The following is a 25,922-nucleotide window of genomic DNA, read 5'->3' on the forward strand; positions in this document are numbered from 1 at the left end:
TATATAGTTATATACTAATTTATAAAACATATACACATGTATACGTTAAATATACGTGGCTATAGAAGATACATACACATATATACGCACCAGTCAATATATATGTACTATTTTAAATAAAATATACTACAATATATATACATTACAGTATATATATATATATATAGTTATATAGTTATATAGTTATATAGTTATATAGTTATATAATTATATACTAATTTATAAAACATATACACATGTATACGTTAAATATACACGTCTATAGAAGATATATACACACATATACGCACCATTCAATATATATGTACTACTTTAAATAAAAAATATACTAGAATATATATATATATATACACACACTACAATATATATATAATTTATAAATCATATACACATGCATACATTAAATATACACATCTAAAGAAGATATATGCACAAATATACAAAACATATGCTACTTATTATAATAAATTAATAATACTTGGTAGTAAATTAATAATATATTAGAAGTATGTTTTTTAATTTAAAGTAGAAATTCAATTTAAATCATTAAATGAAAAAAATTACAAAGTAAGGACTAAGGAGTGAATGGATGTTGAATTTTATTGATTGCGAAATGATCCAAAATTTATAATTTACATGAATGAAAAATCTACAAATTATGCATTATTTTTTCCAACTCATTTATGTTAATGTTAATGGGAACTTGCATAGGATAGTCAAAGTCAACGGGGAAAAATCATGCATTGGACTTGATTCTGCTAAGTTCTCCCATGAAGACATAATTTCTTCAAGTTTCAGCTAGTCGTTCGGCTCCGGTTCCATTCCTTGGTTTCTTCTTTCCTCTCTAATCCAATCTCTGAGGAAACTAGAACGTTCATTGCATTGCTTCCCAATGAGTGTCGGTTGTCTCCAAGTTGCTGTTATCACTGACTAAAGGCGCTCTCTGATGCAACAGTCGGCATTGGAACATTCAAGATATCTCTAACTAATCTTGAAAGCACAGGTTACTATGTTTCATTACTCCTCCACCAATACAACGTGTTGATCCATCATTTGCGATCCTATGACGGCGACCAAAGATAATATTTCAGCTCTTCTCGAAAAGTTGATGTGTAAACTCTGTCATCAACACTGTTCCAACAAAGTAAATCATAAAAGGAATCAGGAAAAATACTATGTGTCGACCTTTTAGAAGATGATGGCTCCTCGGGAGGATGAGGAGCGACAGCTGGAGTGATATTGTAGGCACGGCTAAATCAAATAAATCAGTATAGTGATTATATAATTTTTCTATGTATTCATTCGCATCACCCATAGCCATCCACAAATTAGGTTGTACTTGTTCAGAATTATTGTTAGTATTTATTTATAAGTTAGCATAAATAATAGTACTAAAGTGGCACATAGTATTATATTTCATACACGGATTTAGCATAGCAACAACTAATTAAATAGGGGGAATCGAAAAAAAATATTTTTTAAATTTAGTAAACATGGCACCACCAACTTCTTTATAACTTTCTTTATTTTTATATTCTTTGAGCAAACCAGAAATATCAGCTATATATGCCAAAATGTTACAAACAGTAGGATAATAAGCACCAAAAAATTCAACCGTAACTACATAAATTTTTTCTAAAAACTTAACAAGATCATTAATTACAACCCAATCAGAATCATGTAGCATGCAATCAGCAAAATCAGCCAATGAACCGCAATGTTGGTTAAAAGTTAGTGTAATAGGAACTCTATATGTATAACAAGTTTTTAAAAAATCATACGTAGAATTCCATCTAATATCAATTTCCTCATGCATCAATATCGGTGCAAGTCCATTTTCTTGACATTTAACTTTAAATTCTCTAATTCTTTGTTTTCAATTATTTTCTTGAATAAAACCAACAACAAGACGGATTTTTTCAATATAAAGGTCAAAAAACTCAAGACCATCTTTTACAATTAAATTATATATATGACATGTACACTTAATATGAAAAATTTCAGGCAATGGCGGAGATAGCTTAGATTTTAATTTTTTTTATAGCAGTCTTGTTGCTAGAAGCATTATCAAAAGCAATACATAAGATTTTATTTTCGATAACATAAAATTCGACAACTTTAACAATAGAATTAGCAATAAATTCTCCAGTATGTTTACAATCTTCATCATATAAAAGAGCAAGAATACGTTTTTGCATCACAAAATTACTATCCATCCAGATAAAAGTAACGGTTAAATAATTATTTTTATTTACAGCACGACCAAGATCAGAAGTTAGGGACAATCTACATTGAATATTTTTTAACAATGTTGATAAATAAAAATAATATTGTGAATGAAGTCTAAAAATATCAGATCGACAAGTACTTCTAGAAACACCATTAAACATAGAATTATAAATTGCTCGAATATAATGAATAAAGGCATCAGAAGAAGGAAAACTAAAAGACAAACAACCCACAACTATCATTAGCTATTTCTTTTTGGTCCCTCAATTTATTATACTTCTTCGTTACCTGACCGGTTGCTGGGTCCATTCTAGTTTGCGTTGGCCCACCAACATCCCCCCACCTCGTGTAATATTTAACTCTCTTTCGTGAGCATCACCTATATGTCTCATTAACGTACCCGTACCCCCTTGATTGCCTCCGCTTTTATGTTTATATATTTGTTGACAAATATTGCATTGCACCTCAGTATTTGATATACGTTCAAAAATTTGCCATGCAATACTAGTTGTTTTACGAGCTCTTGGGGCACGGGGAGGACGGAAAGGGAGATTAACCGATTCAGATCTAACGTTAGTATTTCCTACTGCGGGTTTTCACCAATATTTTCATCATCTTCATCTAAATTAACCGCATCTACTTCATTTTCTTCTTCTATACCGTAATTTTTTTGAGCTTCTACATAATTCATATCGTGAGCACCTACACCTAAAGATATACCTACTTTTTCCTCAAAAGGTTGACTAAGTGGTATCGAAGGCACACGGGTATATCTACTACTTGAACTGCCTCTACCGCTAGTAATTCGCTTTTTACTACCATTGCCCCTTCCGGGACAAAAATTTTTAACACCTTTAGTAGCGAGGTTTCTTAATTTATCCATAATATAAATTAAACTAAAAAAAATTAAAATACACAAATATAATAAAATTAAATATTCAACAATTAATACACTAAATAAAAATTAAACGTAAGAGAATGAATGACAATACCAAATTTTGAAAGTATCCGAAGGTTGCGACTTTAGAAACTTCCACTCGTACTTTGTAATCGCAAAATTAAAAAATTAAAGTGAGCACTTTAGGAAATTAAGTTTATAGAATATTTGAGAATTGAGAATTGAGATTTGAGAGAGAATGAGATTTGAGAAAATTAAAAATTGTGTGAAAAATGATTTGAAGGTGTAGGGTATTTATAAAATTTTTTTTGGAATTAAAAAATAATTTTAAAAGTAATTTTTTTTAAATTAATGGGCCCAAACTAGCCGTTTGGACCCAAAAACGGCTATATAGCTGTTGGGCCAATGACTAGTTTGACCCAAAATCCATTTTTTTTATTTTTTTTTTTTCAAAATTAAAATTGGACCGGACCGGTTAACAAGCGGGCCCCAATCAGGTTGGGTTCGGGTCGGGTTAACCAGGCCCAAAATAAAAAAATCAGCCTGAGACCCAGTACCCTAAAGCCCTTGGGCTTATTGGGCCAGGTCAAATCGGGTCGATTTCATTAAATGAGCCGGTGACCCGGCCTGTTTGACAGGCTTAGTAGGGGGACCTATTTCCTGGGGAGGGATTGCGGGGGAGGGAGGAAGTGGGGGAGAGAGGTCTGAATAAGAAGGAAAAGGGGAGGGGGAAGGCATTTTTATTTAATATATATACATATATATATATATATATATATATATATTTTACCTTTTAAAAAAAATACATAAATAGTATGTGTGTGAAATTATTTTTTTAAAAATAATTATAAATTTTTACGTGACAATGACGCGACTCTGAGGTGTGGCGAGTGTAACACACTCTTTGTTATGAGAGTGATAATTTATATTAAGGAGTGAAATTAAGAGTGATAATTTATATTAAGGAATGAAATTAATACACTTTAAAGATATTAAAAGGTTAATAAACGAAAATTTAATTTAAGTGATTAAGTTGCGCGGACAGTTAAGGAAAGAAAACATATCTTTTCTCTTCGAATTACTATGAAGCAGGGGTACAAAAGGAAATCCACATAACTAGGACAGGTGTGCGTACCGACAAACTCGGAGGTCGGCAATTGTCGGCCCGGTTAGCCGGGGAGACAACATCGTCATTTAATTTCATTTAAACAAACCCAAAAAAAAAATCTTTTTATATATTTATTATTTGGTTAAATAAATAGTAACTGATTAATGATTAACAATTTAACTGATTAAGTTCCCACTTTGCAAGTGGGTGTATGTGTTTAGTTTATGGCACACCTCACAATTGAATATTATTTCAAATATTCCCTGACCATCTTTTTCACTATCAATACGTCATGTTTTCTTATTTATATAGTATATATTTATATTTATAGTAATAAGAAAAGAATGATAATATGTGTGTGATTCAATCCATCTAATTTTCAGTCATAGAATTAATCTCTTTCATTTTTAGAAAAACAAAGTTACTCCAATCTATGTAATTTGAAATTGCATTAAAAATATAATATTGAATTTAAGATATATTAAAATAAGAAATTTAACCTTAATATATATATATATAAAATAGTACTTGTCACATGCATTCATTCATTTCTACCTACTCATTCTCGCCTCTGGTGTTATAATTTTTGTTATTAATAAAAAAAGCACTTTCTTCTCTCTCTCGCTCTCTGTCTATATCTAATATCTTTGAGTTTTTTTCTTCCTCAAAAGCTGCGAATTTTCCGATCTGCAACAATAATAAAGAATTTGTGATTAACAAAATAATCAAATGTATTGTTAAATTCACCAGAACATTTGATGAAGCCTCCTTGGTTCATCTTTTGGTACGTATAAGTTTCTTTCTTGATTCTTTGCAAATATGAACTTTTATGTTAATAGTTGTTGCATATGAAAAGTATTTCTTCTTTTTTTCTTTTCTGTGGTGAAAGGAATTGAATACAGCTCGTTAAAGATTTCGGATTTCAGAAAATATTTATGGATCCTTGTTAGCTTTGTTTCTTCATTTGCAAATCTAAATTCTCTGTAATTTGATTAGTAAGATTAGTTCATTTGATTGTTTGACCCCCTAAATCATTCAAGTTTTCCCAGTTCTTCTTTGATATTATTATTATTATTGTTACTGTTGTTGTTTGTTGTTGTTGTTGTTGTTATTTATGTATTTAGATAATCCATCATTTGATGAGCTTGCTTTCAGTTCTCTCATCGCAAATCTGGTCTTGCACTTTCCCCTTTTTTTGATGAAATAAAAATGCGTGTGGATCTTTTTATTTATTTTTTGTTCGTGTAATAATAGTAAATCCATTTGCTTACATGCAGGTGATTGAATATTGTATTGGATATTGATAATGGAGAATACTGAGGTTGAGGAAAACTTATTATCTATCGGTGAGCCTAAGGTATGCGCTGTCAACACTTAATATACAAATGGTTGGTTAATTGTTCTTCTTTTCATTTTCCAATTTATTGGATCAATGTAGACCTACGACTAGGCAAATTCTTGTTGACTTCTTAAAACCTGCTGGGGCCATATGACGGTTTCAGTTGTTCTTCTATATCATCTGTGTTTATAGTAGTTTTGGATGTTCATATCGATTTCTCAATGTTCAATTTTCATTCTTCTGCGAGTAATGAAGTTTTATGTGTCATTTTAGTTACATGGAGGAATGTGCAAGAGCTTATCGGCTATATATGCGAAAGTGCTGGGAATATTTCCTGAACTAGAAGCAGCACGACCAAGAAGCACATCTGGTATTCAAGCATTATGTGCTTTGCACATAGCCCTTGAGAAAACGAAGAATGTTCTTCAGCATTGTGCTGAATGCAGTAAACTTTACCTGGTAATGACCATACTCTTTTAGTTCTGATTGTCAGTATTAAGAAAAGGTTTTCTAGCAATCTTTAAACTTAGTATTTATTCATTAAAAGGGAAACAAATGTGCCTTAGTGTTCCTCTGCTGGTTTTCCTTGGGTTGGGCTCCTACGTTACAAAATTTCCTTTTAATGGTGCCAACTGTTTCTTGAATAAAATGGCTTGCACTTGAAAACCATGTAAAATGTTATTTTGTAAGATATAACTCTAATTTATTTTCTCTCGTGGTATGTTTATTACCAAACAGAAGTAGTAAACAGAGCTACTCCCAATTTTTGCTTAATGATTACAAGGTTCTTGATGGTTCCGTTCCCCCTCTGCCGAAAGTTTCTTTTTTTCACAATTTGTAATTTTTATTGAAATGTGTTTGTTATCAGGCTATAACAGGGGACTCTATAGTTCTAAAGTTTGAGAGAGCAAGATGTGCTCTTGAAGATAGTCTAAAGCGTGTTGAAGATATAGTACCACAATGTATTGGCTGCCAGGTGATATTATCTTATTTCTTTAGTATGCCATGTTAATTCATTTCTTTTTCTAGTAAAATTTATGATCTTGTGCAAATGTGATGTTGGATTGTTTTTTCTTCCAGTTTGTTTTGGGGAGGGGGTTGAAGGGGGACTAGATGTATTTGTATTTGTGCCATGGCTCAATTTGACTCTAAAGTTTTGCTCATAAATCATTTCGTAAGGGACATTACCTCTTGGCTGTTTCACATTTTGATTCTGATGGTAACCTCTATTTTTTTTCAGATCTCTGAAGTTCTAAATGAACTTCAGGGGATTCAGTTCTCACTTAATCCGCAGGAGAAGCAAGTTGGTGATGAGATAATTACATTGCTTCAGCAGGGGAGAGAATTCAATGGTAATGACAACAATGAACTTGAGTCCTTTCACCAAGCTGCCGCAAAACTTGGTATAACTTCTTCAAGAGCTGCTCTTCGAGAAAGAAGGGCTCTCAAAAAGCTCGTTGAGCGAGCCAGAGCGGAAGAGGATAAAAGGAAAGAGTCAATTGTTGCTTTTCTTTTGCATCTCATTAGAAAATACTCAAAGTTGTTTAGATCTGAATTGTCAGATGACAACGATTCACAGGGTTCAACACCTTGTTCACCCACAGTTCAGGGACACTTTGAGTATGGTATTGGAGCTGGAGGTAGTATTCATGCCTTTGACCGGCAACTCTCGAAGCTTAGTTCTTTTAATTTTAAACCCAACTTTAGCAGGTCAGACCAGGTGCCTGTTCCTCCTGAAGAGTTAAGGTGTCCAATATCGTTACAGTTAATGTATAACCCTGTTATAATCGCTTCTGGGCAAACATATGAAAGCATTTGCATTGAGAAGTGGTTCAGTGATGGACGTAACACATGCCCAAAGACTCAGCAGGAGCTCCCTCATCTTGGTCTGACTCCTAATTATTGTGTGAAGGGTCTAGTTGCTAGTTGGTGCGAACAGAATGGGGTTCCGATTCCAGATGGCCCACCTGAGTCCCTTGATCTCAACTACTGGAGACTGGCTTTGTCTGAAAGTGAGTCCGCGAATTCCAAATCTACGGGAAGTGTTGTTTCTTGCAAGTTTAAAGGTATCAAGGTGGTTCCTTTGGAAGATAGTGGCATCGTTGAGGAAGCTGAAGGGAATGAATTAGATGAATCTGCACAGGAAGATGAGCTTCAAGTCAGTTCTTTTGAAAGATATGAGGACTTTTTAGCCATCTTAAATGAAGGGGGAGATTTCAGGAAAAAGTGCAGAGTGGTAGAACAGATCAGGCATCTGCTAAAGGATGATGAAGAAATCAGGATTTACATGGGGGCAAATGGATTAATTGAAGCACTACTAGGGTTTTTGGAGTGTGCCGTACAAACCAGGAATGAGATTGCTCAAGAAATCGGAACCATGGCCCTCTTCAACCTTGGTGTGAATAATAACAGGTCTGTTCTCTTGTGTTTTGTTATGGTTGTAGAATAGATCAGTTTCTCTAAGGACCTCTAGCTCAGGAAATAAAGTACTTATTTTGTCCAGCTGTCAAAACAATATATGCCTTTCTAATGAACTTCTTGCATGGGCATCCCACAATTCAAATAACTTTGAATTTCTTAATTTCTGTCATTGGGCCACTAGTTATTTCCTTACTTAACAACCACAGTTTTTATTGTCGTACTTCTCTAGGTTTCATCTTACAAAACAATTTAAGTACTAATTATTATGGTACTTTACTTGCTCGCGTTGTTCTTGGACTACATGCTTTGGTATTATTCTACTCTTGAGTAGTGGGATGTAGGTAGGATGACAATATACATTGACTTTAGTAATTAAGGTGAATTTGCAATTTCATTTTGCTTATGTATAACACAAGTTGTTTCAGACAACTACAATCTTGTTTGTTGAATGAAAATCATTTAAAGGAGATGAAGTTAGGTTAACAAGTAGTTGAAACTAACCCCAAACAAATAAATACAACAACAACAACAAACCCAGTGCATTCCCACATAGTGGGGTCTGGGGAGGATAAAATGTACGCAGTCCATACCACTACGTTCGGAGAAGTAGAAAGGTTGTTTCCGATAGACCTCCGGCTCAAGACAAAGAATAGTAAACAAATTCGTTATAAAGCATGAAACAAGATGGAATAACAGAAATAAGACACCCACAAAGTAATATCCTACACTAACGAACCAAAGGCACCCTCCACCCCCATACCCTCCTACTAGCAACTCCAACCTATGCTCTCCTAATTACTGGCTACGACCCACCCACAAGCACTAGCCTTCTAACCTAATTCGTGTTCTATATACCTTCTCTTTCTATCTAGGGTCATGTCCTCAGTAAGCTGTAACTGCTCCATGTCACGTCTAATCACCTCTCTCCAGTATTTCTTCAGCCTACTCCTATCCCGCCTGAAACCATCCAAAACTAGCCTCTTACACCTACGAATTGGGGCATCCGTCCCTCCTCATCACATGCCCGAACCATCTCAACCTAACTTCCCGCATCTTGTCCTCCACCGAAGCCACTCCCACCTTCTCCCGAATAGTCTCATTCCTAACCCTATCACCCCTAGTAAGCCCACACGCCTAACGCAACATCCGCGCCACCTTCAATTTTTGAATGTGAGATTTCTTGACTGGCCAACACTCAGCTCCATACAACATGTCCGGACGGACATATAAAAAAGAAGTGAACAAGAACTTGATTATGTATGTAACTGGATATCTTATATGGGCTCTGCTTAGGATGGTTTCTTCATATCCTTTGGCGGTTGCCCTCTTCAAGCATCAAAATAGGTGATAAAATATCCATTTCAATAGTTGCCATAGTATTTATTGTCCAGAATCTTGGGACATGTTGTTTAAGCTTGGTATTCAAAAATTTTCCATGTGGTTTCAATTTTTTTATGCTTCGATGAGAAGTATCGACATTTCTGATATCTTTCCGACTTGTTCTTCAGGAACAAGGAGTTGATGCTGGCAGCGGGTGTACTTCTTTTGCTGGAAAGGATGGTGGCTACTTCTACTGCCATCAGTGCAGCAACAGCCCTTTACCTGAATCTTTCCTGCCTCGAGAAAGCCAAGCCCATTATTGGTTCTGGTGAAGCCATTCCATTCTTGATTGGAGTCCTTCAGCGTGAGACCGATACTCAATGTAAGCTGGACGCCCTCCATGCACTATTCAACCTCTCCAGTAATCCAACAAATACACCCCACCTCCTCTCAGCTGACATTCTGGATGGCCTGAAAACCCTTATGTCATATACGGATGACCATACGACAGAAAAATGCATAGCAGTTCTTATAAACCTATCTTTGAGTAAATCTGCAAGGGACGCAATTATGTCATCTCCTGGTCTTATCAGTAGCCTTGCAACCGTTTTGGACATTGGGGAACCCTTAGAACAGGAGCAAGCTGCAGCTTGTATGTTGATATTATGCAATGGAAATGAGAAATGCAGCCAAATGGTCCTTCAAGAAGGAGTGATACCTTCATTGGTGTCACTATCCGTAAATGGGACTATGAGAGGAAAGCAGAAAGCTCAGAAGCTTTTGATGTTATTTCGCGAGCAGAGACAAAGAGAACCCTCACCAGTTCAAACTCAACTACAGATTGAGAAGACTGAGATGTTGGCCATGCCACCTGACGATTCAAAGCCATTGTGCAAGTCAACCTCGCGGAAAAAATTGGGGAAGGCATGGAATTTCTTGTGGAAGAACAAGAGTTTTTCTGTGCACCAGTGCTAAATACTTGTTATTTCACTCATATGTAAATCTCTTAATTTATCTTCCTTTTCTCATTTTCACTCCTATGCCAATGGGTAAGCTTAGTTTTTTGTGGAAGAGATGTACAGGTCTGGGCACTTTAGGATAGCTAGGGGCTTATCAATGAGTTAATGCTGTAGCTCCATCCTTCACAGTGAGGAAAAAAAAACAGCTATTGTATGTGAATATAAGCTGTTATTTCTCGAGATGTATGTAGCAATACTATCTCTTATTTCTTGGATGGTTCTTTATCCAGTCCATAACGAGGAGACTGGGATACCAAGTCACGCTCTTATGTTGCACAGTTATCCGGTACCTTTGTTGGTGAGAAGTAACAGGCTCTCTGAGTGGAACAGTCAAGATGCCTTGCGAGTTGGTTTGGCCATCATCATTATGAAACATCAAGGCATATGCATTTTGAGAATGTCTTAAAATCAACAATTAACGAATTGCAGTTTTTGTTTTACCTTTTCCTTGATAATACCGTAATTACCAAAGATGCTGCATTTTGAATATACCCAGTGAGAGTATTGAACATTTTCAATTTTAGGTACGTGACTAATATTTTATTGGACATATTACAAAAAAAAGTACGAGAATAGCAACAATACATAACGCAAGTGATTTTCTAGTGACGAAATTAACTGTAAACCAAGAAATCAAGAACATCAGAAAATTTTACTCCTGCTTCTTCCTCCCCTCCTTGAATTCCCCCTCCAGTTCCTCATATCTTTGGTCTCTGTTTGTTCCCTGTTCATTTCATCTCCTTTCTTATCAGCTTCATTTTCTACTAGTTCGTTTTGTCTCCTTTCTTATCAGCTTCATTTTCTACAACAATTTTCTCTTTGGAATCCTCTTTCTTCTTGTTGAACTTAATTAGTCCATCAAGTGCAATGTCTCCATGATCACTTTTCGTCAGCTCTTCTGCAATCTCTGCTGGGGTCGCATTCACTTCAGTTATAAGCTCTTCTATTTGGCCCAATTTCCAGTGATTTTTAATGCCAAGGTAGTTCGAAGCAAGGATCTTGAATCCACTTGGAGTGCAATAGGACATGTGAATGTGCATGTCCATTCTTCCTGGCCTTATCAATGCAGGGTCTAGTCTTTCTTTAAAGTTGGCAGTGAACACAAATATTCTTTCATCTCCACAACATGACCACAGCCCATCAATGAAGCTTAGCAACCCAGAAAGTGTAACCTGTCCATGAAAAAAGAAAAAGTATGTTAACCGTTGAAATGAATACAAACTTTACAAAATCTTAGAAAGTGTAAAATGTACTCCCACCGCTTCATTTTATGCAGCAGTGTTTGATTGAGTTTGGTATTTAAGAAAAAGGAAAGAATTTAGATTAATATTAAAGAGTTTCAATATGTTTTTCTTTTTTAAACAAGATTAATAAGCAAAGAATACCATATAGAATGGAACATTAAGTAGAGTAAGTAATATTTTTAGGCACCAGACTCTCACTGTCATTGTAATTATGTGATCCATCATCTCTGTTCTGTAGCTCAATGGTGCAATCAATATCCTCAATAACAATAATTGATCTATTCTTGGTAGAGGCTAGCATTGTTCTGAAATCAGAGGTAGCACGCAGGCAAGTAAGTGTTGCAATGAGTTGTACAATGTGAGCTAATTCAGGAAATAAAATGAGTGAATGGTGGGATTGGAGTCTAAATTGTTATTATTTTGTTTCCATTAATGTTGATTATCTTTCCATTTAGGTGTCTGTATTGATTATTGTATATTATCTTTCAATTTAGATCTCTTTTCTTTATGTATAAAGTTGCAGCCTTGTAATCATTTAAATATACTGAAGTTAATAGAAAAATAAACTTCTCACTGTGTTCGGTTTTTATCATGGCATCAAAGCATAGTTCGAATATGTGAGAAAGGGCAAGCAATATAGAGGAAGATTGAAAAAAAAAAAGAAGCGAAAACAGGATAAAAGTTAGACTATGAGGGAAACTACTCCAACAACTGGGAGGTCGGGTGTTGGATCTGAGAGTTCCCTGCTCTCTGAACTAACATCCAAATTATCACAATTGATGGGCAGTACATCAACTGTTGCAAGCCATGAAGCTTTTGCGGTTCCACAAGGTATCAAGCTAGATGGTACTAACTATGCAATTTGGTTCCAAATTTTAGAAATGTACATCTCTGAAAAAGACAAACTGGGATATATTAATCGAGATCTTCAACTACTAGAAGAAATAAATTCCACATTCAGGAAATGGAGAACAGAAAATGAACTGGTGAAGAGTTAGTTAGTTAATCAACTCGATGGATCCCAAGTTAATTGAAAATTACATTTGATTTTTGACTGCAAAAGTAGTTTGGGCTGCAATTGCTACGACATATTTTGATGGAGGCGACACTTCTCAAGTTTATGATTTGAAGAGGAAAGTGATGAAGTTGAAGCAAGGAGGGGGATCCACTAAGATGTATTTCAACCATCTTCAAGGCTTGTGGAGAGAAATCGATTTTCATAGACCAAATCCAACGAAATGTCAATCTGACATTGAAAATTATATTTCTATATTACAAGAAGATAGAGTATATACTTTTCTAAATGGATTGGATGACAGACTTGATAAAATCATAGGCGATGTGTTGCAACTCAAGCTATTTCCTACTGTAGAGGAAGCATATGCACTTGTTTGGCGAGAAGACCTGAGGCAATCTGTAATGTTGACTAAAGAGGAGGACATGAGTAGTGCAACTATGATTTCAAGGGTGGGACAAGGATTTCAACGACAAGTCTCTCTTCAACCAATGACCAATGGGAAGAACAAACCACCAAAACAAAAGCAATAAGAAGAAAGAGGTGGTTGCACACACTATGGAAACCCAAAATATACAATTGAAACATGTTTCCAATTAAATGGGACTCCAAACTGGTGGTATGAACTAAAAAAGAAAAGAAAGCAGGAGGCTGGTAGAGCATCATTGGCAAACACTGGGGAGAACTCAAAAAGAGCTGAATCATTGACGCTAGTAACACAACTTGAGAATACTTCACCGGCAAGTGTCAACAACTCTATGGCTCATAATGATTTAGGTAATCATGGTTGGATTATTGATTCAGGGGAAACTGACCATATGACCTTTACTTCTAGTGATTTAGTAGAATGAACTCAACCTAGACACACATATATAGTTAATGTAAATGGAGTGACATATCCTGTTGAAGGGGCTGGAAAGGTGATACTAGCACCAAATCTCTCTTTACAAAATACTTTATTTGTCTCCTTTCTCTCCAATAAATTATTATCTATAGGTCAGTTGACGAAGGACTTGAATTTTTATGCACTAATATATCCAAAGTTTTGTCTATTTCAGGATATTCCCATAAATGAGATTATTGGTCATGATACTAAGTGAGGAGGCCTATATTACATGGATGATTACAATTGTGGCTTGACAAATGCAGCTCAGAGAATGAGTAACAAGGAGAAACAGATATGGTTGTGGCATCGCAGGCTAGGACACCCATCTTTTCCTTATTTAAGACGCTTATTGCCAAGTTTGTTCTTAAATTTAGATGAAAAAAAGTTCAAATATGAAGATTGTCTTCTTGCTAAGAGTCCTAGTATTTCATATCCAATAATTTTGAATAAATGTGAAACACCATTTATGTTAATTCATTCTAATGTTTGGGGTCCAATGCCCATCTTAGTTTCTTCGGGTATTAGATAATTTGTGATATTTGTAGATAACTGTACATGTATGACATGACTTTATTTGATGAAAGGTAAAGATGAGACTTTATTTGATGAAAGGTAAAGATGAGGTGTTTAGGATTTTTTGTTCATTTCATAACATGATAAGAACTCAATCTATGTTGTAGTAAAAGTTTTACAATTAGATAATAGTGGAGAATATGCAAGTAACCAGTTGTTGATTACTTTCGAGAGAATGGAATACTTCATAAAATGTCTTGCACTCAAACACCTCAACAAAACAGTGTCACAGAACAAAAAATAGGCATATTTTAGAAACTGCTAGATCTCTTTTGATAGCATCTAAAACACCTTAACGTTATTGGATGGATGTAGTCTGTACCAGGGTTTATTTGCTAAATAGGATGCCATCACGAGTATTGAACTTTTAAACTCCATTACAGACACTTGCAGATTATTCTTCATTACCGTCGGTACTAATGCTTGAACCCAAAATATTTGGTTGTGTAGACTATGTCCATCTTTATAAAATCAGTGATCTAAACTAGATCGATGTGCCATTCGTTGTGTTTTTCTTGGATATGATCATAAAAAAGTCTACCACTATTATGATCCTAGAAGTAAAAAGTTATATGTCATGTTGGATGTTACTTTCTTAGAATCAGAACTATTTTTTTTAGAGATATATAGACTCTTCTCTTCAGGGAGAGAAACTTATTAAAGACCAGAGTACAAATTATTGGAAGAATTAGTCATTTCTTGAAGACAATCCATTTCCGAATGACATAGTTGGCTTGATGAAAGAATCTAAAAAATATGGTATGAGTATAAGAGAGGATGTGCAGGAGGGGCTAGAATATACACATGAGCAGATGACAGAACAAATTGTCACTCAAATCTTAGTACCACACGAAGACCAATCTCCTGAGGGGATTCTTGAGGTACAATCTTTGAGTTCTACTCCTGATAATGAATTAGATAGTCCTTCCATATATAAACTCCCTTTTAGGCATAATCAAGGGCAGCCACCAAATCGACAGTCTCCAGATAATGAATAAAAGAAAGCAAAATACCCAATAGCTAACTATGTTAGCACAAACAATTTGTCAAAATTGCTCAAAGCATTTATCTACAACCTATCCTCTGTAAATATTCCAAGCACTGTACAGAATGCCCTGAGTGACTTAAAGTGGACTCAAACAATAAAGGAAGAAATAGAAGCGCTGGAGAATATGAATACATAGAGACTAGTGCCATTACCTAAAGAAAAGAAAGTGGTCGGATGCAGGTGGGTGTTCACTATTAAATATAGTGCTAATGGATCGATTAACCGTTACAAAGCGATACTTGTGGCGAAAGGATACACTCAATCTTATGGTATAGATTATACAGAGACTTCTTTCCTATAGCAAAATTAAATACCATGAGAGTACTACTATCGCTTGCTACTAATTTGTATTGGCCATTACATCAATATGATGTGAAAAAATCTTTCTTACATGGTGATCTTGAAAAGAAAGTATATATGGAAATCCCAAAAGGCTTTGTTACTTCACAAGTAGGAACTATATGCAAGTTAAACAAAGCATTATATGGATTAAAGCAGTCACCAAGAATGTGTTTTGGATGCTTTATCTTCCATGAAGAGACGAGGATACAAGCAAAGTAATGCTGATCACACCTTATTCTTGAATCACCGAAGAGGTATGGTCACAACCTTAATTATCTATGTTGATGATATGATAATTATAGGGGATGACAAAGAAGAGATTACAAAGTTACAAAGTTATTTAGCTATAAAGTTTGAAATGAAGAACCTTGGAGGGCTTAAGTATTTTCTTTGGATAGAGGTGGATCGATCAAGCAAAGGAATTTTCCTTTCCTAAAGAAAATATGTGACTTATTGGCAGAAATAAGAATGCTTCATTGTAGACTAGTTGACATTCCTATAGTCCAAAATCATGGACTAAAGGAGCATCCAAATCAGACGCCAACAAAAAAAAGAGGTATCAACAATTTGTTGGCAAGTTGATTTATTTATCCCATACAAGACTGGGGATAGCATATGCAATGAGTTTTGTTAGTTAATTTATGCATAATCCTAGTGAAGAGCATTTGGGGGCGATTACTCGTATTTTGTAATATCTTAAGTCGTCTACTGGAAGAGGACTCATGTTCAAGAAACATAGTTATTTAAATATTAATGGATATGCAGATGCGGATGGGGTTGGGAGTTCAACAGATAGAAGATCAACATCAAGTTATTTAACCTTTGTTGGAGGAAACTTAGTTACTTAGAGAAGCAAGAAATAAAAAATGGTGGCTTTTTCTAGTGCAGAGATAGAATTTAGACGTATGATGAAGGGAATTTATGAACTACTTTGGCTGAAGAGATTATTAACAGAAATAGGTCTTGACTCTAGTTCAATAATAAGATATTCTGTGATAACAAGTCAGCTATACAAATTGCTCAGAATCCTGTTTAACATAATAGGACAAAACATATTGAAGTAGATCGACATTTCATTAAAGAGAAACTTGAAGAGAAAATGATATGTTTTGCACATGTAAAATTAGAAGACCATCTAGCAGACAAGCTAACAAAAGTTATTCCAAGTATACCATTTAATAGCTCATTGGACAAGTTGGGTATCAAAGACATCTACCAACCAACTTGAGTGGGAGTGTTGCAATGAGCTGTATAGTGTGAGCTAACTCAAGAAATAAAATGAGTGAATGGTGGGACTGGAGCCTAAATTGTTATTATTTTGTTTCTATTAATGTTGATTATCTTTCCATTTAGGTGTCTATATTGATTATTGTATATTATCTTTCCATTTAGATTTCTTTTCTTTATGTATAAAGTTGAAGTCTTGTAATCATTGAAATATACTAAAGTTAATATAAAAACAAACTTCTCACTGCGTTCGAATTTTATAATTCCATATTATAGATGTCAAATTTTAGATAATTACCCATAGCTGCAATCAAGCTAGATTTGCCTATTCCTGGTAGTCCATAGAAAAAATTATCCCCATTTCCATGCCTTGCTAACTCCTGTAATAATCTCTTCTCCTAATAAATATTTATAAATCATCCATTAATTTCTGCTTCAGTTGAGGATCCATTGCTAGTGTATCAAAAGTTGATGGATGATCAAGATTCACACTTTGCCAATCATAACTCCTAAGTAGGGAGAGTTTTATCACCTTGTTTTCCTCTTTTATGGCTTTTGATCTTTCAAGAATAAACAACAAATATGTTTTTATCATCATTTACCTATTACTTTTAAGGAAACTTAGTTCATACCATAGTTGTTCCACTTTTTCTAAAGAGAAGTAGCCATCATCACAATTGGCCTTCTGACTTTCCATAATTTTCAGCTCCTAAATGAGTTTCACTCTTTCAAATGTGTAAATGGGTTTCTCATCTTTGCTAATATTGACTGAAAATTTCCTTTTTTTCCCCGCCTTGAAAATTTTGACCCTTTCAACTGAAGGGGACAATATAGTCCTTAAGTATAATTTGTAAGATTTTAAGATTCATTTGGATTTAAACCATTATTTTCGTCAATGATGAGGGTCATTTGGTAAGATTAATTTCCCATACAGATTCCAACTTTTGACAAAATTTTGTCTTGGAGATTTTTGGGTATAAACTGGTTTGTCATGTTCTGAACTTCAGAGACTAAAGTTCTAACTAGCACTGCTCAAGCAGTCAATGTTGCATATACTAATAGCACTGATATTGTTGAAGACATTTTTACAAGAGAAAACATGGTTGCAGTATTCAATATTTGTTGGATTTAGGTGCAAAAGGAAGAAGAAAGTCTGTTGTGTTTGAATTTTAGTTTGCCAAGAAAGGCTTTTATAGCAACTAAAAATTGCAAACTTTTAGGTGAAGCTTTTAGAAATATTATTGTTGAGGTTGTTGGGTTATGTGTCTTTTTCCCTTCCTATGTGGATAAATAAAGCCCAATTTGGATCGACCCACTTTTACCCACTGGTACATTAGTATGGGAAATATATATAGATCTTTTTAGGTCTTATTTCACTATCACAAAAGAGAGATTTCAGGAGCCAAAAGAGAGAAACCAGTTTAGATTTTTGCACTTAAAATTACAGCCACAACAATCAACTTTGAATTGTAATTCCTGCTTCGTTTCTTGTTTGATTGAGCTGATTTTTGTACAGTTTGTTCCTCTCATCTCAATATTTAATTAGGAATTGGTAGAGTCATATTTGGTGGCCTGTAATTCCTATTTTTCATCCATGAACAGTAACGGCATTTTAGTGCTTTCGCTTCTTTATTTCTCTAGTTTTTGGTGTTGTTGTTTATATATTATTGATCATGTTTCACACTTTTTTTTTGGCAATTTAGTGAAAAATATTGTAGCTCTTGGTGATTATAGTGGAGGTTCTAGTCCCGTGATTTTTTACTCTTCACATCGAAGGGTTTTTCACATAAATTTGGTGTCTTGGTTAATTTTATTCTTGTCTTACCGTATTTGTGTGGTTGATATATTTAATGCCTATTATTTGGTTTGTTTGAGTTTTATTGTCTCCTCTTAGTTCAAATTGAAAAGAGAAAGTTTAGACTTGGGTATTATTCTGCTGCAACCCTGTAGGACATTTTGATTGTGCCTTTGCCTTTCCCAAAAAAGTGGTATCAGAGCATAAGGTTATTGTTGATTGTTGATTTGAATGACGAAGGCAAATATGAGCAAAATAGTGTGTTTGAATGGTAGTAATTATCATACTTGGAAAGGTAAGATGAAAGATCTTCTCTTTGTTAAGAAAATGCATTTACCTGTGTTTGTGTCTACTAAACCTCAATCCATGACAGATGGGGATTGGGAATTAAGTACCTAGAAGTTTGTGTCTATATCAGACAATGGGTTGAAGATAATGTTAGAAACCATATTGTGAATGAGACACATGAAAAATTTTTGTGGGACAAGCTCGAGACACTTTATGCTTCGCAGACTGGCAATAACAAGTTATTCCTACATAAGCAATTGATAAATATTAGGTATAAAGAGGAAAGTCTTATTTCTAATCATATAAATGATTTTCAGGGTGTCTTTGACCAACTGTCCGAAATGGGTGTAAAGTTTGATGAAGAAATTTAGGGACTTTGGCTTCTTAATACATTGCCAGACTCTTGGGAAACTGTTCGAGTTTCTTTGACTAATTCTGCTCCTGGTGGTGTTGCAACTATAGAATATTCTAAGAGTGGTGTCTTGAATGAATATATGAGAAGAAGATCTCAGGCCTTATCTTCTTCATCTTCACACTCTGATATTTTGGTTATTGAAAAAAGAGGGTTAAACAAGTCTAGCGTCTTAATGATAGACATAAAAGTAGAAACAAGTCAAGGTCTAAATTCAAGAATGTTACATATCACTATTGCAACAAAAAGGGGCATATCATGAAATATTATTACAAACATAAGAGAGTATGAGAAACAAAAAAAAAAAGGTGATAATAAAAATTATGTTACTGCTATTGTTAATGTGATCTTTTTATTGCTTGTGGTGTGAATGCCATTAATCTTGTTTGTGATAGTCTAGCTGGTTTATGGATTATGATGCTACTTCTTATGTTATGCCAAAGAAGAAATTATTTTCTTCTTATACCCCAGGTAATTTTGGAATGTTTAAAATGGACAATAATGATGAAGTTAAAGTAATCGGCATTGGCACTGTTTGTTTGGAAAGTAACAATGGTTTCAAACTAATTCTCAATAATATCAAGCATGCTTTAGATGTTTGCCTGAATTTGATTTCTGTAGGGAACCTTGATGATGAGAATTATGTTAATACCCTTGGTGTTGGCCAGTAGAAGTTTACTAGAGGTTCAATGATTGTGGCTTGAGGTAATAAGTTGTCTAACTTGTATGTATTTCAGGGCTCTACTTCTAGAGGCTCCATAAACTTGGTGAAGAATAATACTTCATCAGAGTTGTGACATAAAAGGTTGAGCCATAAGAGTGAGAAGAGGATGGATTTTTTGGATAAGAAAAATTTGCTTTCTAGAGTGAAATAAGCAAAGTTGAAGAAGTATGTTTGTTACTGAGCCAGTAAACAAAAAAAGAGTTTCTTTTCAGAGTCATCCACATTCAAGAAAGTTTGATTTGCTGGAGTTGATACATTCTGATTTGTGTGGTCCTTTTAAAGTAAGGCCTCATGGTGGTGCACTTTACTTTGTGACTTTTATTGATGATCATTCTCTCAAACTCTAGGTATTTCCTTTGAAGTCCAAGGATCAAGTACTTAATGTGTTCAATGGTTTTTAGGCCTTTGTTGAGAGACAGACAAGAAAGAAATTAAAATGCATCCACTGAGATAATGGTGGTGAGTATATTAGTCCTTTTGATAGATATTGTAGAGCTCAGGGTATTCGACAATAGGAAACTTCTCCAAAGACTCCTTAGTTGAATGGTTTAGCAGAGAGGATAAATAAAACTCTGGTTGAGAAAGTTAGATGTATGCTTTCACATGCTAAGTTGCCAAATTTCTTTTGGGCAGAAACACTTAATACTGCTGCTTATCTTGTCAAATTATCTCTTACTGTTGCTTTGGATGGTGATGTCCCCAATAGAGTTTGGTCTAGCTAGAATATTTCTTACGATTATCTTAGAGTCTTTTGGTGTAAAGCCTTTATACATATTCCTAAGGATGAACGGTAAAAGTTGGATATTAAAACTAGGCTGTATCTTCATTAGCTATGGTCAAGATTTGGCTATCGTTTATATGATCCAGTTATGAAGAAACTCGTTAGAAGCCGTGATGTTGTATTCTTTGAAAACCAAACAATTGAAGACTTTGACAAAGTTGAGAAAATTCATTCTCAGAGTAGTGAGAGGCTAGTTGATGTTGATTCAATTTCTTTGATTATTGTTCCTGAAGAAAATCTTCATGATGATGAAAATAAAGTTGATAATAAAGATAATAATCATGTCCATAATGACCAACATGATATTGTTGATGCTCTAGTGCAAGTTAATATGATTGATCAAGGACCAGTTATTGATGCTCCAGAAAGTTCTCTCAGACGATCTACTAGAGAGAAAATACCTTTATCTCATTATTCTCCCAGTGAGTATGTACTCTTGATTGACAGAGGAGAACCTGAGAGTCTTGATGAGGCCATGGAAACTGAAAGAAAATAAAAGTGGTTTGATGCAATGGAAGATGATATTAAATCTTTGCATGATAATCATATTTTTGATTTGGATAAGCTGCCTAAAAATAGAAAAGCATTGAAAAACAAGTGGATTTTTTTGGGTGAAGCATAAAGATGGTAACCCAGTTCCATGGTACAAGACTATATTGATAGTGAAGGGATTTAACTAGAAAAAAAGGAGTTGATTTTGATGAGATATTTTCTCCTATTATGAAGATGTCATCCATTCGTATGGTTCTAGGCTTAGCTGCAAGTCTAGATTTAGAGATTGAGAAAATAGATATTAAAACTGCTTTTCTCCATGGTGACTTAGATGAAGAAATTTATATGGATCAACCCAAAGGTTTTGAATTCACGGGAAAGGATAATTATGTTTGCAAATTGAAAAAGAGCTTGTATGGTTTGAAATAAGCTCCTAGGCAGAGGTACGAGTAGTTTGGTTCCTTTTTGAGTCAGCGGGGCTTCAAGAAGACTACTTCAGACCATTGTATTTTTGTGCAAAAATTCTCTGATGGTGACTTTATTATTTGTTACTTTATGTTGATGACATGCTTGTTGTTGGTCATAATTCTTGCAGGATTCAGATGTTGAAGCAAGAGTTAAGTAAGTCTTTTTCTATGAAAGACATAGGACCACCAATGCAGATTCTTGGCACGCAGATTATCCGTGATATAAAGGCCAAGAAGTTGGGGTTATCACAAGAGAAGGACATTCATAATGTACTTTGAAGGTTCAACATAGATAAGGCTAAGGTTGTCAGTACACCTTTAGCTATGCACTTCAAATTAAGCACGAAGAGTGACTTTCTAGTAATGATGAGAAGAAAGATATGAAGAAAGTTCTTTATGCTTCAGCTACTGGTACTTTGTTGTATGCAATGGTTTGTATAAAATCGGATATTGCTCATATTGTTGGTATTGTTAGACATTTTCTTTCTAATCCGGGAAGAGAACATTCAAATATTATAAAGTGGATTATGAGATATCTTTGTGGCACTTCTAGTCTGAATTTATGTTTTAGTAAAGGGAAGCCTATTCTTTATGGTTATACTGATTCAAACATAGTTGGTGATGTTGATACTCGCAAGTCTACTTTAGGATATTTGGTTACTTTTGCTGGGTGAGCTGTGTCTTGGCAATGTAGGTTGCAAAAATATGTTGCTCTATCTACTATAGAAGCAGAGCTTATTGCTGCTACTGAAGCTTGGAAAGAATTACTTTGGATGAAGATATTCTTGGGGGAACTTGGTTGTGATCAATAAAGGTATGTGCTTTATTGCAACAGTCAAAATGCAATATATGTTGGCAAGAATTCTACATTTCATGGTCGGTCTAAACACATTGATTGAGATACCATTGAATTTGAGGTGTGTTGGATTCTAAGTTGCTTCAACTTGAGAAGATTCATACAGATGATAATGATTCTGACATGATGACTAAAGCTTTTCCAAGAGGAAGGTTTGAAGATTATCCTATGATCACCGGGATGGCAGTCTCCTCCACATAGTTGGGCGGGGAGAATTATTGGGTTATGGGTCTTTTTCCCTTCCTATATGAATAAATAAAGCTCAATTTGAACCAATCTACTTTTACCCATAGGCCCATTACTGTGAAATATATATATAGATCTTTTTAGGTCTTATTTCACTATCATAAAAGAGAGTTTTCAGCAGCCAAAAGAGAGATACCAGTGCAGCTTTTCACACCTAAAATTCCAGCAACAATAATCAACTTTAAATTGTAATTCTCGCTTTGTTTCTTGTTCGATTGAGCTGATTTTTGTGCAGTTTATTCCTCTTATCTCAATATTTGATTAGGAACTAATGAAGGAAGATTTGGTGGCCTGAAACTTCTATTTTTTATTCGTGAACAGTAGCTTCGGATTTCACTCCTTTATTTCTTTAGTTTTTGGTGTTGTTGTTTATGTGTTTTTGCTTGTTGTTTGACAGTTATTTGGTGGACATTTTGGAGAACAATATTGTAAATCTTGGTGATTATAGTGGAGATTTTGGTCCTGTATTTTTTTACTCTTCACACCGAAGGGTTTTCCACGTAAATTTGGTGTCTTGACTTGATTGGTTTTATTCTTGTCTTGCCGTATTTGTATGGTTGATATATTTGCTTTCTATTCCTTGTTTTGCTTGAGTTTGCTAGTCTCCTCTTGGTTCTAGTTGAAAAGGAAAAGTTTAGGATTGGGTATTATTCCACTGCAATCCTGTAGGGCATTTTAATTGTGCCCTTGCCTTTCCTAACAAAGGCGAGTTACAGTTGAAAAGCTTTGCATAGAAGTAGAGAATGATAGGGTCAGAGATGTAAATGAATATAGGTTTTCGAGAAATTCTTGGACAGGGTCTTGTCAAATAGAGGGAGAAAATGGAAGTTTTAAATATAAAATTTCATGGACCTATATTAACTGACTTATTCAAGAAAATTGAAGGAAAGTTCTCAATCAAGTTTGATTTTAAATATTGGTGACACTTGATCAAGCTTAAGGGTCAAAAACACTTAGAATTAATTAAGTTAATTAGGGATTTAATTAGCAATTTTAAAACTTCTTAATCTTTTTAAAAATACAAATTAACCCACTATATTTGATAAGGATATAAAATTCAAAGTGGCAAAAATCAATTTTCAAAGTGATTCTCTCTTATCTAAAACGTCTCTCATCTCTCTCTCTACCCCAATAATAATTTCCCTTCATCGACAAATATCGATGAGACAACCATACTCTAACGACTTTCAACCTTCGAAAATCCCATATTCGAGTTCTTCATCGTTAATTTTCGACTTTCAACCGTTAATTTCTCTCTCTTCATAAGTGATTTTTTTTTTAATTTTTAAAAAGTAGGGATTTTTAGTTATGAAGAAGAAGATGAACATGAGTTGTCTTCTCTTCTAGTATAGGTTAACAAGAATGAGTTTTTGATGCTTAAAAAAGAAATGAAAACTCGAGAAAAATCCTAATTTGTGGTATTTTATCTCTTAATATGATGGTTGATGTAAATGTAGTATCTTTCTGAGTGAAATATGATTTTTTGTTGTTGTTGTTTTCAAACGTTATTGTCTAAATAGTGAATTTAAATTTTTTTCGAAGACATATATGTTCACGACCCAATTTTCAAGTCATGATTACTCCTACTTTATCCCGCTAGTAGGTAAGCTGAACCATAGCCCAAAGCTTGATGCAACGGGCTAACTTGGTGGAAAATGGCCCCAAAGTCGGAAATTAACAATTAAAGACTTAGATGATAATAATACATTCATAATAGTCTAATAGATGGATAAAAAATCAACAACTATCCCAAGACGCAGTTAATGGTGGTGCTAGTTATGATAGATGAATTGATCGGTAGTAGGGGTCGATCAGTAGTGGTTGATGATGGTGGTGGCGCAAATTAGTATTAGCATTGGCGGCGGCGGTGGATATAATTAGAATAATAGAGGTGGTAAGTTTTGTAGCGGCTGGCAATAGTGGTTGTTGCAATATTGGTTGTTAATGGTGGCTATAATAGTGGAAGTGGTAGGTGGTGGCGGTTGATGGTGGTGGGTTGTAGTTGACAATGGTATTGATGGCAAAGGTGGTGACTAGTAATTGTAGATAGAGTGATGGTTGTTATTCAACACAAGAATATCTCTTAATGATATTAAGACTTGGTTTCAGATATGAATGATTAAGACCTATTCTAACCTATTAAGAGCTAAAATCTTAATAAAAAACAAATACATTTAATGGTCTGAATTTCGAACCATTCAGATTCAGACCTCCATTAAGTGCAAACAAACAAGGCCTAAGTCAAGGAAAAGGGGGCAAACTAGGAATAAGCTCCAACACTGCTGTACATAAATAAATAAATTCATACGAAATAGCAACATAAAAATCACACAACTATAACTACAAGATTGGCCCCCATAAGTCAATAAATATGAAAAACTAAATAACTTGACGCAAGCCTTCATAAGCTTGAAGGGTACAATCAAGGAAACTAATTTTCCGAATAGCCATAAATTATCGATTATCATATCATAATTAAGAATTCATTCAAATCATTTCATGTCATGAATAACTCCCATTGTCGAACTTGAACCGAAACTCAATAGCATCATCAACATTATTATTATTTGTCAGACTTGAATCGGAACTCATATTATCAATATCGTCATCATTTGCCGGATTTGAATTGAAACTCATATTTATAAACCATACCAATGGATCATAACAATAAGCCATATCGATAAACTACTCCAAATAACTATACCGATAAACCATCTCTTTACTCATGTCTATACACCAGACAAAGAATCATATCCGTAGATCATACCAACACCCACATCTATAAACCATACGGATACCATATCTATTAAGTCATGCCAATAACCATGTCTATAGCCCTTGTCAATAATTATATCCATGCATCATATCTATAATCCATATCATTAATCATATCTATGTCATATCATTAATCATATTCGGAAGCCACACACACGCACACACACACACACACATATATATATAAACCATATCCAAAATAAGCATCAGTATTTCAATATCCGACTAACATACTCATTAAATATATATTAAATCTCCTGAAGTCCTAAACCAAACATTAATAATGGTATATCATGCGTAAATAAGTCTATAAATTTAACACTTCTTGGCCTAAGGTGGGCCGGAGGGTCCCACTTTTAATCTCCAAAATTTATTTTGTCGGCAAATTCTATCCAGACTAGGCAAATGTATCTAAGT

The 25,922-nt window shown here is 34.5% G+C and overlaps 1 protein-coding gene and 1 pseudogene across 1 annotated transcript; one reads left to right on the top strand and one right to left on the bottom strand.

The window, feature by feature from the left end:
• The first annotated feature begins 4,484 nt into the window (after positions 1–4,484).
• On the top strand, positions 4,485–10,514 carry LOC107847862 (U-box domain-containing protein 45). Its single transcript, XM_016692420.2, has 6 exons — positions 4,485–5,019; positions 5,513–5,592; positions 5,848–6,033; positions 6,443–6,550; positions 6,815–7,986; positions 9,504–10,514. Exons 2-6 carry the CDS (start codon positions 5,542–5,544, stop codon positions 10,288–10,290), a joined length of 2,304 nt encoding a protein of 767 aa, XP_016547906.2. The 5' UTR covers positions 4,485–5,019; positions 5,513–5,541; the 3' UTR covers positions 10,291–10,514.
• Positions 10,515–11,098: 584 nt separating this feature from the next.
• On the bottom strand, positions 11,099–17,770 carry LOC107846408 (annotated as a pseudogene).
• Positions 17,771–25,922: the final 8,152 nt, after the last annotated feature.

Source organism: Capsicum annuum, chromosome 11 (genome assembly GCF_002878395.1).
Source record: "Capsicum annuum cultivar UCD-10X-F1 chromosome 11, UCD10Xv1.1, whole genome shotgun sequence".
NCBI classification, from domain to species: domain Eukaryota; kingdom Viridiplantae; phylum Streptophyta; class Magnoliopsida; order Solanales; family Solanaceae; genus Capsicum; species Capsicum annuum.

Coding starts and splice junctions, on each gene's coding strand:
- LOC107847862 (XM_016692420.2), top strand. CDS start 5,542: ATGGAGAATACTGAGGTTGAGGAAAACTTATTATCTATCGGTGAGCCT. Junction 5,593..5,847: donor TATCTATCGGTGAGCCTAAG/GTATGCGCTGTC, acceptor GTGTCATTTTAG/TTACATGGAGGAATGTGCAA. Junction 7,987..9,503: donor CTTGGTGTGAATAATAACAG/GTCTGTTCTCTT, acceptor CTTGTTCTTCAG/GAACAAGGAGTTGATGCTGG.